This window comes from Leucopleurus acutus, assembly GCF_964270905.1.
Source record: "Leucopleurus acutus genome assembly, chromosome: 2".
Taxonomy (NCBI): domain Eukaryota; kingdom Metazoa; phylum Chordata; class Mammalia; order Artiodactyla; family Delphinidae; genus Leucopleurus; species Leucopleurus acutus.
Window position 1 is genome coordinate 55101495 of NC_139143.1, and position 16870 is coordinate 55118364.

Genomic DNA, 16870 nt, shown 5'->3' on the forward strand with positions numbered 1-16870 from the left:
GTAACATCACAGACACAGCCTACAGTCAGGCAGTTTCAATTTTTGCCTCGAGAAACGAAGCAACTCGCAAAGCAAACCAACCTGCTGTTCGGTCTTTCCTTTTTCCAGAAGGTTCTTTACTTCAAATTCCTTCCCTCTCATGTCCTGTCTGAGGTCCTCATAATCTTTTAACTTCTGGTCAATCAGACGATCCAGATCCTCAGCTTCCTTCTTTATTTTATTTGCCTCATTCTATGAGAAGCAAGTAAGATCATTATATTTTAGGCAAAACAACTAAACTGACGAAAAGGTAGGCTGAGTAATTCTATACTTATACTTGGACATTTTTTAAAGAATAGCACAGGTCAAGATTTTATGGACTTCTTTAAAAAACTGAGGTATACTTACACATACTGAAATGCACAGCACTTAGTCTGATGAGTTTTGACAAATATATTCACCTGTGTAACCAACACCCCAAACAAGATACAGAATATTTCCACCCAGGAAATTCCCTTGTATCTCTTTCCAGTCAATTTCCACACCCACCTTTCCAACAATGCAGCTGCCACTGGTCTGGTTTTTATCATCATAGATTAGTTTTGCCTATTGTCAAATTCCACATATATGGAATCATACAGTATGTACACGTCTGAGGAGACCTAAAACTTTATGGTAAAAACGAAGTCAACACCTCAGATGTAAAAAGTGAAACTTAATAAATTGCAAGTTTAATGTAAAAAATACACCACTTATATAGAACTTGGTATGAAGATTCATGATTAGAGTACAGATGAAATAAAACACTGCCAATCCCTAAATATTTTACCTGCCCCAAAGCATCCTGATATAGTTCTTTCATTTAAACCATTCTTTTATTTCTCTCTTGTTCAAAACCAGGGTAACGACCTAGGTGTAGTCTGTTTTAATTAATCCAAATATATTATAATTTGGATTTATATCCAAGATTTAGGAGTGATTATTCCTATCACTAAAGGAGTCTTTGCTATTTAATGTTTATAACCACAGGATTTTTTTTTTTACCTCAGTAAGTTCTATTAACATATCTAAACTAGAACTCAACTTTACCAGTGAGCTGTTGGGAGGACAGAGGAGGTAGGTACTGATGACAGCTGCTGGGCAGTCAGAAGAGCTCTTACCCAGACTGAGGGGGCACGTGGCTGCGTGTTTGGTGGGAAGAGGGTAGGAGCTGTGAATGGGGGGCGGCAGTGACAACCAAAGCCTGTGCGTGCAGGCTGTCAGCGCCATACCTCCATGGCTTCTGAGTCCACAGGAGTCAGCTGGGCAACACTGGCATAGATCTCCACAGCTTTCTCACCAGCCCTCTTGGCCTCCTCATGTACTCGGGCAGCTTGCTTCTCTAGATCCTGTGAGATGTTCTTCGCTTGTTCATACCTAAGGAACAAAAGATGTGATGTGCTGAAAACCCTAGTTGCTTTTCGCATCTTAATGTTCATTCCAGTTTAAATCACCGTGACAGTATTTCCAAAACCTCAAAGAAATGTTATATTAAAATGCTATTATTTAATACCAACATAGCTTAGATTTAGATTTCATCTCATCACTTCTATTTAAGGCATATGGTTTACCATATGCTTTCTTATTTCAGACACCTTTTAAATATTTGTAGCTCAAATATATTTTCTCTGCTCACTCTATGATATTTTTTCTCTTCTCCTTTATGCAGAATTTTAAGCATCATGGCTAGTCGTTCCCATTCTCTGCTGATACAGTCACTGGATCAAATAAAATCTCTGTGGCTCTACATCCCCTGCTCTAATTACTGCATCATTTCAAAAGCATGATTAACAAAAGAAATCTTACTGCATGAATACATGGCCTGAATTCACCGGCATTTAATTTTTCCTTGAACTGGTGTTACTTACAAGAACAACTGAAGGGCTATAAACCACTTTTAAATTACACTCACTTTCTATTAAGCTCTTCAATCTCAAATGCTGTTTGATTTTCTCCTGCCAGTGTCCTCAGAAGCAGATTATATGCCTCAGTTGATGTATCATTGGCTGCCTTTGCCACTCGTACAATGTCATCAGCTTCTTGTTTATGGCTGTATAACATAAGAGGAAAAACAAGCCATGAAACACAACCGTCTAAAAGGGAAAGAAGTAGAATTTAGGTAATGCTTACCTTATTAATATACCTAAACTAATGTGGGCAGAGGTCCACAAATACTGAAAAAATCTTATAAATTTGGAATTTTATCATTTCAGAGGGGCTGAGTTTATAAATAGCATTCTGTAATCTGAGAAAATGATATTTCCCAAGGATATTAATGATATAAAATGTGTAGGGGCAAATGCTTATATTTCTTAAACATTACTTTTAAATATAATTATTAAGGGTATTTATGTATGAAACTGTGGATACCAGCAAGAACTCATTTCTCTAGTCATAAACACAAATCCCAGACCTCATCTTTAATTGCTACTCTCGTTCTGTTACTGCATAGTCTTGAAACAACTTTGACTATTCAGATTTCTCACATGCAACCTAGTTACTGGCCAGGAAGAGCAACTCAACAAGGAACATGTCAACAGGGACTCCAGACAAATGACGCACGTTAGCTGGGTAAATGCTAAGGTTTTTTCAACTCTAAAATTTCATATTACATTGTCACACTGCAATACATGGCCATTCTTTTTGATATGATAAACTTTCCTTCAAAATTCATGCATGAAGTACACCACAATTAATTTCCAAGATCTAATTTTCTCGGGAGTTTTCTATAATGTTTTCAGCTGTCTTCTTTTAATCAGAAAATTCAGCTCTGAAACCATGAATGTTCTATGAGCTAAATGACAACAGTTCACACACATTTACAAAGGACAGAAAGAGCACATACGGTAAAGCAAGAAGCCAATATGACTGCTCAGACATTGAGGCTAAAATTCTAACATGAGGCTTATTTAAGCACCCTGTACCTATGAGGTCTACTAGCTGTTCTGCAATGCATTCGATAAACATTTATTGAGTACCTACTATATGCCAGACATTGTTTTAAGCACTGGGATTTCAACAGTGAATAAAGCACACAAAAACACCTGCCCTCGTGGAGCCTACATTTTAGCAATTTTATTTTTAAAAAAATGTTTCCACTTGATGCCCTCTACAATTTAAAGTCTTCTTAAGAAATTACCTTACATTTAATCAGGAATGAAATGGTCTGTTTCTGATTTTCACATGTACTATATGGGTTAGTAAATGTTCTCTATTGAAACTTGAAAATTAAACATTTTTGTTGAAAATTTTTAAAAATAACTAAATTCTATCGAGCTTAATTATCTATTAACTTTAAGGTTTCAAAATTAAAAATCTAAAAAATGTTACGGTTTTCCTTAGATGTGCAAATATAATTTCCCTCCAAACCATCATATTCTAACATTCAAAGTAAATATTCTAATTTCAAAGTAAAGGGAAGCAAAGAGTACATGTAGCTACTCGCATTTCAGAAACGAGAGCAAACTTTGCAAAAGTGCGTTACATGGGAAGTGTGTGTGGGGATAGAATGAAACGTGTGCACACCGCGATGAAAGCCATAACTTAACCATTAAAGAGGGAGCTGGAGGTTACCGTTCAGCAAGCTTTCGTGCCTCATCCGCCAAAAGAGTCATGTTGTTTGGGTCCCCTGTAGATTCTGGCTGAGTGATTGACTAGAGAGGAAATAAACAAAGCACTAATCTCAAAGGAATGAATTATTTAAATTTAATAAAGCAAGTGTCAAAACTAAATTTTCACTAGTGTTATTTCGAGAAAGAAGGTCTCTTCTTAATTTCAGAGATCTTCAGGTAACATCAGCATCCTTGATTGTGGATTATTATTTCTATTTTCAGCAGAGAATAAAGGAAGCTTAGGGACTTCCCTGGTGGCCCAGTGGTTAAGATTCCATGCTCCCAATGCAGGGGGCCTGGATGCGATCCCTGGTTAGGGAGCTAGATCCCGCATGCTGCCACTAAGAGCCCACACGCTGCAACTAAAAGATCCCGCGTGTGGCAGCGAAGATCCTGTGTGCTGCAGCTAAGACCTGGCACAACCAAATAAATAAATAAATATTAAAAAAAAAAAGGAAGATTAAATTGCCTAGTGCCATAGAAGGAACAAAACTAGAGAAAGGACCCAGATGTCCTTTGGTTTTAATCCAGTTTGTGATAACTATTTCATGGCAACTATGAGCAATGTGGCTTTCTTGCTCCCTGTTTGAAGACAAATAAAAAGATACAAGGAGTCAATTTAGCTGAAGAAGCATTCCACTACCAGTAAAAGCCAAGGGACTCCCTCAGCCCCACCTCAGACCTTCCCAGTCACGCACCACATTGGCAATGGCGACTTTCGCTTTCTCAAGTTCTCTGGATGCGATTTCAATCAACTGCTCTGTGCTTTCTACCCGGGCACAGGCTTGCTCCGCCAAGTTTCCAGTCTCTTCGATGGTATTCCGGATATTCTGCAAACGGCTAATTTGGCTGAATAAGGTGTTATTCACTCTCTGGAGGCGATCCATCAGATTCTGGTCTACATCTGCAATCACAGTGCAGAAGGAAGTCCATAAATTATCTGAGGCGGGGTTGGGCGGGGCGGAACACATATCATCTCACGTGAAATCTGAGGCGCTGCTTATCCTTACTCTTCCAAACATAGCATCTTTCTGACAAGTTTCCCTAAGTCCATTGGCAGAGCTGGTCAGTCTTCACTGTGCCCAGCAGTAGCACCACTGTTACATTCATCTACGGTCTCCAAGTGGGTTAACTGGAGATTAACACACTGTCTCTCTCCCACTTGACTATGAGTCCCTCATTCTTACTCAACACTGTATCCCCAGTATCACACAGTGATTGGCAGAGAGAAGACACTCAAAAAATGTCTGCTGAAGGAAAGATTTTGATATTCTAGCACATGCAAGATTGAATCATAAAAATACAATGTTGTTAAAAGTACTACCAGCCCTGAGAGCTGGACATTTTTCTAAACTAGGAAAAAACTCGGTTCAAAACTGATGTTGAGGGACTTCCCTGGTGGCGCAGTGGTTAAGAATCTGTCTGCTAAGGCAGGGAACACGGGTTCGAGCCCTGGTCCAGGAAGTTCCCACATGCCGTGGACTAAGCCCGTGCGCCACAACTACTGAGCCTGCGCTCTAGAGCCCATGAGCCACAACTACTGAGCCCACATGCCACAACTACTGAAGCCCGCGTGCCTAGAGTCCGTGCTCCACAACAAGAGAAGCCACTGCAATGAGAAGCCCGTGCACGGCAACAAAGAGTAGCCCCTGCTCGCCGCAACTAGAGAAAGCCCGTGCACAGCAGCGAAGACCCAACACAGCCAAAAATAAACAAATAACATAAATAATAAGAATTTTTTCTGGGAAAAAAAAAACTGATGTCGAAATATGGCACGTTAAAATTATTTTGTATTTTAAACTAAATAGACTCTTGCTGCCACCTCCCACTGCCTGGCACATCCATGTAATTGCTTTCAAATTGATCTCTGCTTTTGAAAAGTTCTTCAAATTGTTCTCTATTAATTATGCACATTCAATTTAAACCTCATACCTGTGTCCTAATCAATCAATCAATATAAGCCCATGCAAAGATAATTCTGACATTATTACAATTCTCACATGTCATGAAGTTATATTATAATATACAGGAACCATTAAGTCAATCCTATTCAAAACTGACCAGTTCTTATTTCTGCATGGTGTTAGTGCTGGCATCTAAATTTTCCCAGGAATGTAAAAGAGATGAGAAGTCAAAGTTAAGATCAACAAAGATGAATACAGGTTTGGAAAAACAGCAACTTACAAGCAGGGCCACCCAATCGATACACATGGAAAGCTGGTGGCCTGCAAAACATCTCATCCAACTATACAAAATGGCCCTGCGCGGATGATTCCTTAAAACAATTCTTTGATAATCCAAAGATTTTTAAGAAAATACAAAATATAAAAACAAGCTGAAATCAGAGAAAATCATTCAGATTTAGGAAGCGTAAGCATTGGCTTCATTGGCTAATGAAGTTACAGAAGCCCCTTCCCTTTAGAACTTCAAAAAGGTAACAGATACCGATCTCTCTGGCCAGTTCTTTACAGAAACAATAGTATCCCAAAAAGGGAACAAATAACCTAAGTGGATCACTTCAAAGCCCTCTAATTCCAAGTGTCCAATTGCAAGACCTAATTGCACCACATAATCTCCCTTCAAACTGCAGAATAAACACAAGTTTAACTACAAATGAACACTTAGGGAGAGTCTGAAAGGGTAAATCATTTTGAAGATATTTTTATTCTTGGCTAGTTTGAACCTAAGTAGGAAAGGTCAGCCAGGAACTCCATGCATCAGGATTTAGTGGGAGTGGATTTTAACTCCAGCCTCACTGTGGTGCTCCCAAAGCTACCAGAAGCAGCCCGTTATGCTCCCCACCTTGCAGGTGGCTCAAGGGAAGGTATGGTGGCCATGGCTCCTATCAGAGCTTCTGTCCCACAGAATCACCGGCTTGGGCAGAGGAAAGTACGTAGCCATTGTGGCCCAAAAGAGCCAGATGTAACTGGGGCTGCATTAAGGTGTGGAGCCTGGATGAGTGGTGGTGCTGGCTCACCTCCCCTTCCTGCCCCGTGACCATGCCCATGTGCTGGTGCTGCTGGCACCAGAGCTGCCTGCCACACCCCACCTCTCAGGTTGACTGATTGGCACCTAAGAACGATCACCCCACGTTCAGTTCTTCAACGGATATGGCAGGACAGATGCGAATTTGCTGTTACAAGAGAATACATTAATGAAAAAAAACGTGTGTCCAAATTTGAAAATGAACAGCCTAAAAAAACCACCATTGTTTATACAGAACAGGAAACATATACATTCTTCTTAATCTATGTTTAAGACTTAAAATGTAACAACAACTGAAACAAAACACATAAGTTTTTGACCTCTCATTTTATTTTTCCATTTCTAAAAATTTACCTCATAGAACAATTTTTGGACTGTCCTAATAAAAATTAAACAAACTGGCCCAAACCAGATACATCCAATTTCTTCCTTCTCTACTTCAGTAATTTTATAAAATCTTAGGGACATTTACAACAAGAAATAAGCAATATATTTAGCTTTTGTTGACCCGTACTCTGACAAGAGGACTTCTCTAACTCCAGATGGAAACATCATCAATAGGGAAGTTGATCACTGTGGTCCCGGGTGTTATCAACGTTAATGCACATTTCCTATGAGTATCTGATGAGCATATGTGTCTCAGTGATGGAAAACTCCAAAACAAAGTGACTTCAGCCCAGTGGTGAGCACCTTGATAGAAGGATTCATAAAATGCTTGGATTTTAACATCTAACAGTTTTTGATGTGTTGGGAGAATTATTTCTGCTTAGTGTATCTTAAAACATTGACAGGTTCTTTTCTACATGTTTAAAAAATAAAATAATTCATATTCTAAACAGAGTTTAAAAATTGATGGGCTTCCCTGGTGGCGCAGTGGTTGAGAGTCCGCCTGCCGATGCAGGGGACACGGGTTCGTGCCCCGGTCTGGGAAGCTCCCACATGCCGCGGAGCAGCTGGGCCCGTGAGCCATGGCCGCTGAGCCTGCGCGTCCGGAGCCTGTGCTCCGCAACGGGAGAGGCCACAGCAGTGAGAGGCCCGCGTACCGCAAAAAAAAAAAAAAAAAAAATTAAGAATTTTATAAAACCGTACTACTTAACCTTGCATTAGGAGCTACATCTAAAGACGGACCATCTTATAGAAATTACCCACTTGTTTAATCGTGTGTACCTTTGACATCCTGGGCCTCACGAAGGAGGTCAGTCACCTCTCTCTCTGCTTCCTTTAGTCTATCCTCAAAGGCTTGATCCGTCGCCATCTCATCCCCAGTTCCAAGGTTTGCAATGAGATTCTCTAATTCCTGGAGTTCTGCTCGATGCTCAGCAACCTAAGCGTAATGGAGGAAGAAAAGGGAAAGGCAGGGTGTACAGACATTCCTGAAGAACTCGACTGTACTGCCTGTAGGAACAGTAATCACGGTGGGTACTCTAGAACAGGGGTGCCCAACCCCCAGGCTGTAGACCGGCAGCAGTCCGTGGTCTGCTCGGAACCGGGCCGCACAGCAAGAGGCGAGTAGCGGGCGAGCGAGCAAAGCTTCATCTGCTGCCCCCCATCGCTCTCCACGGCCCGCATTACCGCCTGCACCATCACCGCCCCCCACACACCCTGTCCACGGAAAAACTGTCTTCCACGAAACCGGTCCCTGGTGCCAAAAAGGTTGGGGACCGCTGCTCTATAAATATGAAGGTCTATACACTCCATGTATGTATACTTTTAAGTAGATAACATGGGTAGTTTTTCCTCATTTCTCTGGCTTCAAAAGAAAATCTGGTTGATTCCTTTGACGTTAAACTCTACATGCTGATGATTCTCCAGTTCTGACCTCTCCCTTGCGTTTGAGATTACCTATCTGATACCCCCACTTGGCTCTCTGACAGGTATTCTCAACCTAATATCCAAAATTCTATCCTTGATTCTTTCTCTTAAATATGTATTCTCTGAGTCATCGCCATCTCAGTAAGTAATGCCTACAACTACCTTAAGCAAAAAACCCAAGATCCACCCTTGATTCTTCTCTTTCCCTAACTTTACCCTCTCTCACACCCTGCCCTGCCGAACACACATATAGTATTTCTCCAATTCAATCTAGGCTTCCCCTTTTGCCCCACACCTAACCATCAATCTTCACACAGCAGAGTGCTGTTCTTAAAATATAAACTGGATTTCCCAGCTTAAAACTCATTAGTGCATTCCCACTGGATTTGGAATAAAATCTGAATTCCTTACTCTGGTCAACATGGTGCAATGTAAGCTGTCTCTACCAACCTTTCCAGTCTTATCACAAACCACTTCCCCCTCACTCAGCAGGCTCCAGACACCCTCCAGCTTTGAGGCCTTTATACCCCACGTTCCCTCTGCCTGGAACAGCCTACCCACCACTTCTCCTTTGGTTTGCTCTTTCTTATCCTTAAGATCGCACCTTAAGTGAGTTTCCACAGATGCTCTATATAAAGTAGTTCTCCCCAGTTATTCTCTGTTTGTATTCTTTCTTGCACTTATCTCAGTTAGTATTTCTTTAATTTTTATTATTTGTCTCCCAACTGGAACTTGAGTCTTTGAGAACAGGGACTGTGTCTATTTTGTTCACCATTTTTTCTCTAGAGCTTAGAGCATAGGAAGTGCCCATTCAACATCTGCTGAATGAATGAACGCATGCACTGTTGACAGCTGACCTTATCCTTTACCAGCCGGTAACAAGCTGGACATTCCTGGCAGCCAGGCCAAGACCGATTGTAGAAATAGTTCTCTTCACACTGGTCACAGCGATTCCCCACAAAGCCTTCTTTGCATGCACAGAGACCATCATCTTTGCACTGGAGGGAAAGAGACCCCTCAGGATGACAGTCACAGGCTGCAGAATAAAGGGAAAAGGGTACATAATAAGGAAAAAAAGGAAGAGTGCATTTTCTTTTAACTCACATTGATATCAATAAGCCAACTGTATTATCATTATAATTAGATGCTTTGTGAAAAACAGGCTGATTTAGGAGAATTTAAATGGTTAAGCCTGCTTAGCAGAGAAGCCAGACATTTTTAAAACAAGAGTAAATTTTAGAGTGAGCATCTTTTGGAGGGGGCACATTTCACGTGACTGAATAACTACAGAAATTAGTCTATTATAGAAAGTGCCCTTTTTGTGCACTTCGAGAATTTATCTCTACCTTCATCTCTCCACTGTTTTTCTCTCACTAAGGAACTAGAAAACCCAAATGCTAATGCTTATTTTCCATTATTTTATAGTTTGTTTACTCATTTTGTTCTCTGAACGGAGTCAATGACTTATGCTACATTCCACAGGAGAAATGAAGGAATTCAGAAAGCAAAAACCCAAACTGTTCCGCGGCCTAATTCCAAGCCAGTGTTTATGCCAAGGAGCAGCAGATGTGGACATGTAACCGCACCAAAAGGGCCCCAAGGGTGGGAAGCAACTGAGCCAGTAAGTCAACAAACACGTTTGAGCAGAATCCCTCACTGTTTCATTTTCTGCGCTAAGGTGATCAATTAAAAAGTTTCATTAAGCACGGGGAAGACTCGGTAACCAAAGGGTAATCATCTGGAAAAATTAAAGACTAGAAAAAGGAAGAATCAGAAACACTGTAAAAAAAAAGAAGACATAAATAGGGTGGTTGCAAAGAAACTAGAGAGGCTTTCAGTCCTCTGAATTTTAAAAAAATGGATAAGATTTCTTGAATAAAGCATCTGTGATGATCTGGGCACAGCCCTGACTGTGAGCCATGTGGCTACACTGAGGCTGTCAAAGTCCTTTCTGGACTAACAGTTCTAACTGGAATGAGACGAGACTTTGCCACCAACGCCCCTTACGTTTACAGCCTTCAGGTCCAAACCCAAAGTGGTTGACCTCGCAGTGCTCGCAGTGCTGACCGGTGATGCCAGGCTGGCACTCACACTGGCCAGTGTGGATGTCACACTGTCCATTGGTGGAACCCAAAGCATGGCAGTCACACCTGAAAATGAACACATGACATTTCTCAGGTAAGTAAAACAGACTTTAAGCAAACCTTTCTTTTTTGTTCCTTTCAGCATAGGACTGATGTAATTTGTATTAGAAAACAGAATGTTAAGGGCTATTATGACAGACGTTAAGAGTTATTAAAACCTGAGGTTCAAGTGATTTTCATGAGTTCTATTCAGAACTTCTTTTTCTAGCCTAACCCACACGAATACTTTTATTTCACTACTAAGACGACTACCCACGGCTCTCCAATCTGGCACCACGTGGGCGCTGAACAGGAGGTTTGAAAACAGGAATTCCCAGGCAACTGCAACCCTTGAAGGTCTGATTCTAAGCATCTCAGAAAGGACCATATAATTTGTATTGTTAAAAAAATGTTGCTCAGGTGACACTGACACAGCTGGGGCCACTGCATTCCACTCTTTTCTCTCATTACTTAATTACAACTCTCCAGTATTGCCTCGAAAGGGTGCCTTGCCTATTTTAGGCACTCAAATAATTCCTGAACAAAGCCAAGCCAACTATGAACCATAACTTATAAAAATTCATCTCTGACAATAAAAGAGCAAAGGTCACTTGAACCAAGGGCAGCCGCCATCTTACCTCTCACAGCCCTGCCCGCTCTGCAGGTTGTAGAATCCAGGGTCACAAGCTCCACAGTCCCGGCCGGTCACATGAGGCAGACACTCACACTGCCCGGTCACAGGGTTACAGCTGCTCTGCTGCTTCACGGTCCCGTAGGGGTTGCAGTCGCAGGCTAAGGCAGGAAGACAAGAGACAGCAAAAGATGCAGATCATCTGAGAGAAATACTGAAGTATAAACAACGCAAATAGATTCTTTAGATTTGAGTTATCCAGTACAGTAGCCACTGGTCACTGGTGGCTACTGAGTACTTGAAATGTGGCTGGTCTGAATTGAGATGTGCTGTCAGTGTGAAACACACACTGGACTTCGGAGACTTGGTGTGGAAAAGAACATACATCGCAAAAATTTTTTACTGATTACTTGTTGAGATGATAATACATTAGATAGGTTAGGTTAAATAAAATATAGTGTTAAAATTAATTTCACCCGTTTCTCTTTACTGTACTGTGTCTACTAGAGAAATTTAAATTACATAAGTGGTTTGCACTATATTTCTATTGAACAATGCTGCATTCGACCAAACAACTGTAAATATTTAAAGTATATTAAAATATTAAAATATTTAAAAATATTTAAAAATGATTCTCAGAACGAATGAATATAACTGTGACGGAATCTGGCCCATGGCCCATTACCTTTGCACTTGTCTGCTGGATTGGGAGCCAGGGGATTTCCAAAAAATCCGTCTTTGCACCGGTCACAGTAGAAGCCAGCCGTGTTATAGATGCACTTCAGGCACTCTCCCGTCAAGCGATTGCAATTTCCAACTGCATTGGGATCGATGTTGTCATTGCACTGGCACAGGCGACAAAGCCTCACAGGGCCGTTTCTACCCAGAGGGTCTCCAAAGTAGCCGTCATCACAGAGCTCACATCTTTTACCTGCGCATGAGACAATCTGATGTTATGAAAGAAAAGGCCTTAGATGTTTCTAGTGCTACTGGTTACAAACAGTCTGGAGTAAACATCAGATGCAAGGCAACGTGGGGCAGTGGACATGGCACCAGCCTAGGAGAGCAGAGGACCTGGGCTGCAGTCCTGGCATGGTGAGTGACCTTGGACACATCTCCGTTTCCTTATTAGAAAGATAGCACCTGTTTTGCCTCCTTTGCTTCCGTTGTTTTGAGGATTAACTGAAATCATGCACTAGGAGTGCTTTGTAAATGAGTCCAGCTCAGGTTTATTAACCTTTCCAGTCCCAAGGGCTGGTACATTCATCTGTGTTTGTTTTTTCCGATAATATTGAGAAAAATGAAAGATGACTCTTGATACCATACATTTCTTATACCACAGGGTGGGCAGGATCATTCTCTTAAAAAATAAACGGCATGTGCTAATCCTCGTTTGAGCAGTGTCAGCTGGCACGGGAGAGAACTTGGACAGCATCATTTGCCACTCACTTCTATTACGACTAAGGGAACAGCCAGGTTGAGAAACTTGCCCACAACCCAACAGCTGATAGTAAAAGAGACAGAGGTAGAATTCAGGGCTCTTTCCACTGTGTTAAACTCACTGCTCCTCATCCTTCTTTTTCCACTTCCCCACTATTATTAGCTCAAGTTGTGTTCTTGGTATCTTTGTAGCCAACTGGGCCTGAATTACCTAAACTTTTTGGAGAAACAGAGGTTTCTTCATTTACTCATCCCACAAATACTAACTGAGCATCTACAGACACTGCTCTAGGTTATCAGGGTGATGTGGCGAACAGGGTGGATGAGGTCTCTGCTCGCACAAAGCTTATGCAGCAACTGAGGGAGACCAGTTCACAGACATATAAATAAACAAGATCACTTCAGAGAGCGACACACATAAAAAAGTTAAACAAAACAGAAACCGTGACAGAGAGACACGGTGAGGGCGACTTTATATTGGGTGGTTAGAGAAAAGCCTCTGTGAGAGGAGACATTTGGGATGACAATGGAAAGACACAAGAAACAAACCATGATAATATCCAAGAGAAGAATGTTCCAGAAAAGCAAGATGAGCTTGTGGAAGCAGTAAGAGACAACCATGTAGGTCACATTAAGGAAAATGGGTTTAAAGTACAGTGAGATGCTATTAGGGTTTTTTTAAGTGATGAGATCTGATTTACATTTAAAAAGTATTATTCTGGCTGCTCCATGGAGAATGGGTTGTAGGAGAGCAGAGTGAAGCATGGAGACAAATTAGGAGGCTATTTCAGGTGAGAGATGACAGCGGAATAGACCAGGGTGGTGGCGGTGAAAGTGGTAAAGAGTGCTCAGATTTGAGAACCAGCAACACCTGCTGACTGATTGCTCCTAGGAAATGAGAGACAGAAGAATCAAGGACAAGCCTCGGATTTTTAGCTTAAGCAACTAGGTAGATGGTAGTGTTTTTACTGAGATGAACAAGACTGGGGAAGGAACAGGTTAGGGTTGGAGAAAATCAAAGATCTAGCTTGAATTTGCTTAAATTTGACATTCCTTTAGCCATCTGATTCAAGATCACACCAGAAAATATTTGGTACATTCAAACTAGTGAGATTTGAGGAGAGACATTCACAGAAAAACAGACAGGATGAAAAGGCAGATGTACCAGATGAAGGAACAAGATAAAACCCCAGAAAAACAACTAAATGAAATGGAGATAGGCAACCTTCCAGAAAAAGAATTCAGAATAATGATAGTGAAGATGATCCAGGACCTCGGAAAAAGAATGGAGGCAAAGATCAAGAAGATGCAAGAAATGTTTAACAAAGATCTAGAATTAAAGAACAAACAGAGATGAACAATAACTGAAATGAAAAATACACTAGAAGGAATAAATAGCAGAATAACTGAGGCAGAAGAACGGATAAGTGACCTGGAAGACAGAATGGTGGAATTCACTGCTGAGGAACAGAATAAAGAAAAAAGAATGAAAAGAAATGAAGACAGCCTTAGAGACATCTGGGACAACATTAAACGCAACAACATTCGCATTATAGGGGTCCCAGAAGGAGAAGAGAGAGAGAGAAAGGACCAGAGAAAGTACTTGAAGAGATTATAGTCGAAAACTTCCCTAACATGGGAAAGGAAATAGCCACCCCAGTTCAGGAAGTGCAGAGAGTCCCACACAGGATAAACCCAAGGAGAAACACACCGAGACACATAGTAATCAAATTGGCAAAAATTAAAGACAAAAATTATTGAAAGCAGCAAGGGAAAAACGACGAATAACATACAAGGGAACTCCCATAAGGTTAACATTAACAGCTGATTTCTCAGCAGAAACTCTACAAGCCAGAAGGGAGTGGCATGATATACATAAAGTGAAGAAAGGGAAGAACCTACAACCAAGATTACTGTACCCGGCAAGGATCTCATTCAGATTTGATGGAGAAATCAAAAGCTTTACAAACAAGGAAAAGCTAAGAGAATTCAGAACCACCAAACAAGCTCTACAACAAATGCTACAGGAAGTGCCCTAAGTGGGAAACACAAGAGAAGAAAAGGACCTGCAAAAACAAACCCCCCAAAATTAAGAAAATGGTAATAGGAACATAAATATCGATAATTACCTTAAATGTGAATGGATTAAATGTTCCAACCAAAAGACACAGGCTCGCTGAATGGATACAAAAGCAAGACCCATCTATATGCTGCCTACAAGAGACCCACTTCAGACGTAGGGACACATACAGACTGAAAGTGAGGGGATGGAATAAGATATTCCATGCAAATGGAAATCAAAAGAAAGCTGGAATAGCAATACTCATATCAGATAAAATAGACTTTAAAATAAAGAATGTTACAAGAGACAAGGAAGGACACTATGTAATGATCAAGGGATCAATCCAGGAAGATATAACAATTACAAATATATATGCACCCAACATAGGAGCACCTCAATACATAAGGCAACTGCTAACAGCTCTAAAAGAGGAAATCGACAGTAACACAAGAATAGTGGGGGACCTTAACACCTCACTTACACCAATGGACAGATCATCCAAACAGAAAATAAGGAAACACAAGCTTTAAATGACACAACAGACCAGATAGATTTAATTGATATTTATAGGACATTCCATCCAAAAACAGCAGATTACACTTTCTTCTCAAGTGTGCATGGAACATTCTCCAGGATAGACCACATCTTGGGTCACAAATCAAGCCTCAGTAAATTTAAGAAAAGCTGAAATCATATCAAGCATCTTTTCTGACCACAATGCTATGAGATTAGAAATGAATTACAGGGAAAAAAAAGTAAAAAACACAAACACATGGAGGCTAACAATACTAAATAACCAAGAGATCACTGAAGAAATCAAAGAGGAAATCAAAAAATACCTAGAGACAATTGACAATGAAAACACGACAATCCAAAACCTATGGGATGCAGCAAAAGCAGTTCTAAGTTCTAAGTTCTCAAAAATCTCAAATAAACAATCTAACCTTACACCTAAAGGAACCAGAGAAAGAAGAACAAACAAAACCCAAAGTTAGCAGAAGGAAAGAAATCATAAAGATCAGAGCAGAAATAAATGAAATAGAAACAAAGAAAATAAGAGCAAAGATCAATAAAACTAAAAGTTGGTTCTTTGAGAAGATAAACAAAATTGATAAACCTTTAGCCAGACTCATCAAGAAAAAAAGGGAGAGGACTCAAATCAGTAAAATGAAAAAGGAGAAGTTACAACAGACACCGCAGAAATAGAAAGCATCCTAAGAGACTACTACAAGCAACTCTATGCCAATAAAATGGACAACCTGGAAGAAATGGACAAATTCTTAGAAAGGTATAACCTTCCAAGACTGAACCAGGAAGAAATAGAAACTAAGAACAGACCAATCACAAGAAATGAAATTGAAACTGTGATTAAGAATCTTACAACAAACAAAAGCCCAGGACCAGATGGCTTCAAAGGTGAATTCTATCAAACATTTAGAGAAGAGCTAACATGTATCCTTCTCAAACTCTTCAAAAAACTGCAGAGGAAGGAACACTCCCAAACTCATTCTATGAGGCCACCATCACCCTGACACCAAAACCAGACAAAGATACTACAAAAAAAGAAAATTACAGACCATTATCACTGATGAATATAGATGCAAAAATCCTCAACAAAATACTAGCAAACAGATTCCAACAACAAATTAAAAGGATCATATACCATGATCAAGTAGGATTTATCCCAGAGCTGCAAGGATTCTTCAATATATGCAAATCAATCAATGTGATACACCATATTAACAAGTTGAAAAATAAAAACCATATGATCATCTCAACAGATGCAGAAAAAGCTTTTGACAAAATTCAACACCGATTTATGATAAAAACTCTCCAGAACGTGGGCACAGAGGGAACCTACTTCAACATAATAAAGGCCATATATGACAAACCCACAGCAAAAATCATTCTCAATGGTGAAAAACTGAAAGCATTTCCTCTAAGATCAGGAACAAGACAAGGATGTTCACTCTCACCACTATTATTCAACATAATTTTGGAAGTCCTAGCCACGGCAATCAGAGAAGAAAAAGAAATAAAAGGAATCCAAATTGGAAAAGAAGAAGTAAAACTGTCACTGTTTGCAGATGACATGATACTATACATAGAGAATCCTAAAGATGCCACCAGAAAACCACTAGAGCTAATCAATGAATTTGGTAAAGTTGCAGGATACAAAATTAATGTT

At 40.3% G+C, this 16870-nt stretch overlaps 1 protein-coding gene across 1 annotated transcript in view; it reads right to left on the reverse strand.

Annotated features, from left to right (window-relative positions):
- Positions 1-16870, reverse strand: part of LAMC1 (laminin subunit gamma 1) — a 123493-nt gene that overhangs the window by 10650 nt on the left and 95973 nt on the right. The window contains exons 14-23 of the mRNA XM_082833796.1: positions 11866-12111; positions 11188-11341; positions 10434-10576; positions 9284-9462; positions 7782-7938; positions 4328-4533; positions 3592-3671; positions 1931-2068; positions 1251-1395; positions 82-231 (exon numbers count right to left, since the gene is read on the reverse strand). Of these exons, the coding sequence (XP_082689922.1) occupies positions 82-231; positions 1251-1395; positions 1931-2068; positions 3592-3671; positions 4328-4533; positions 7782-7938; positions 9284-9462; positions 10434-10576; positions 11188-11341; positions 11866-12111 (1598 nt within the window). The remainder of the gene's footprint in view (positions 1-81; positions 232-1250; positions 1396-1930; positions 2069-3591; positions 3672-4327; positions 4534-7781; positions 7939-9283; positions 9463-10433; positions 10577-11187; positions 11342-11865; positions 12112-16870) is intronic.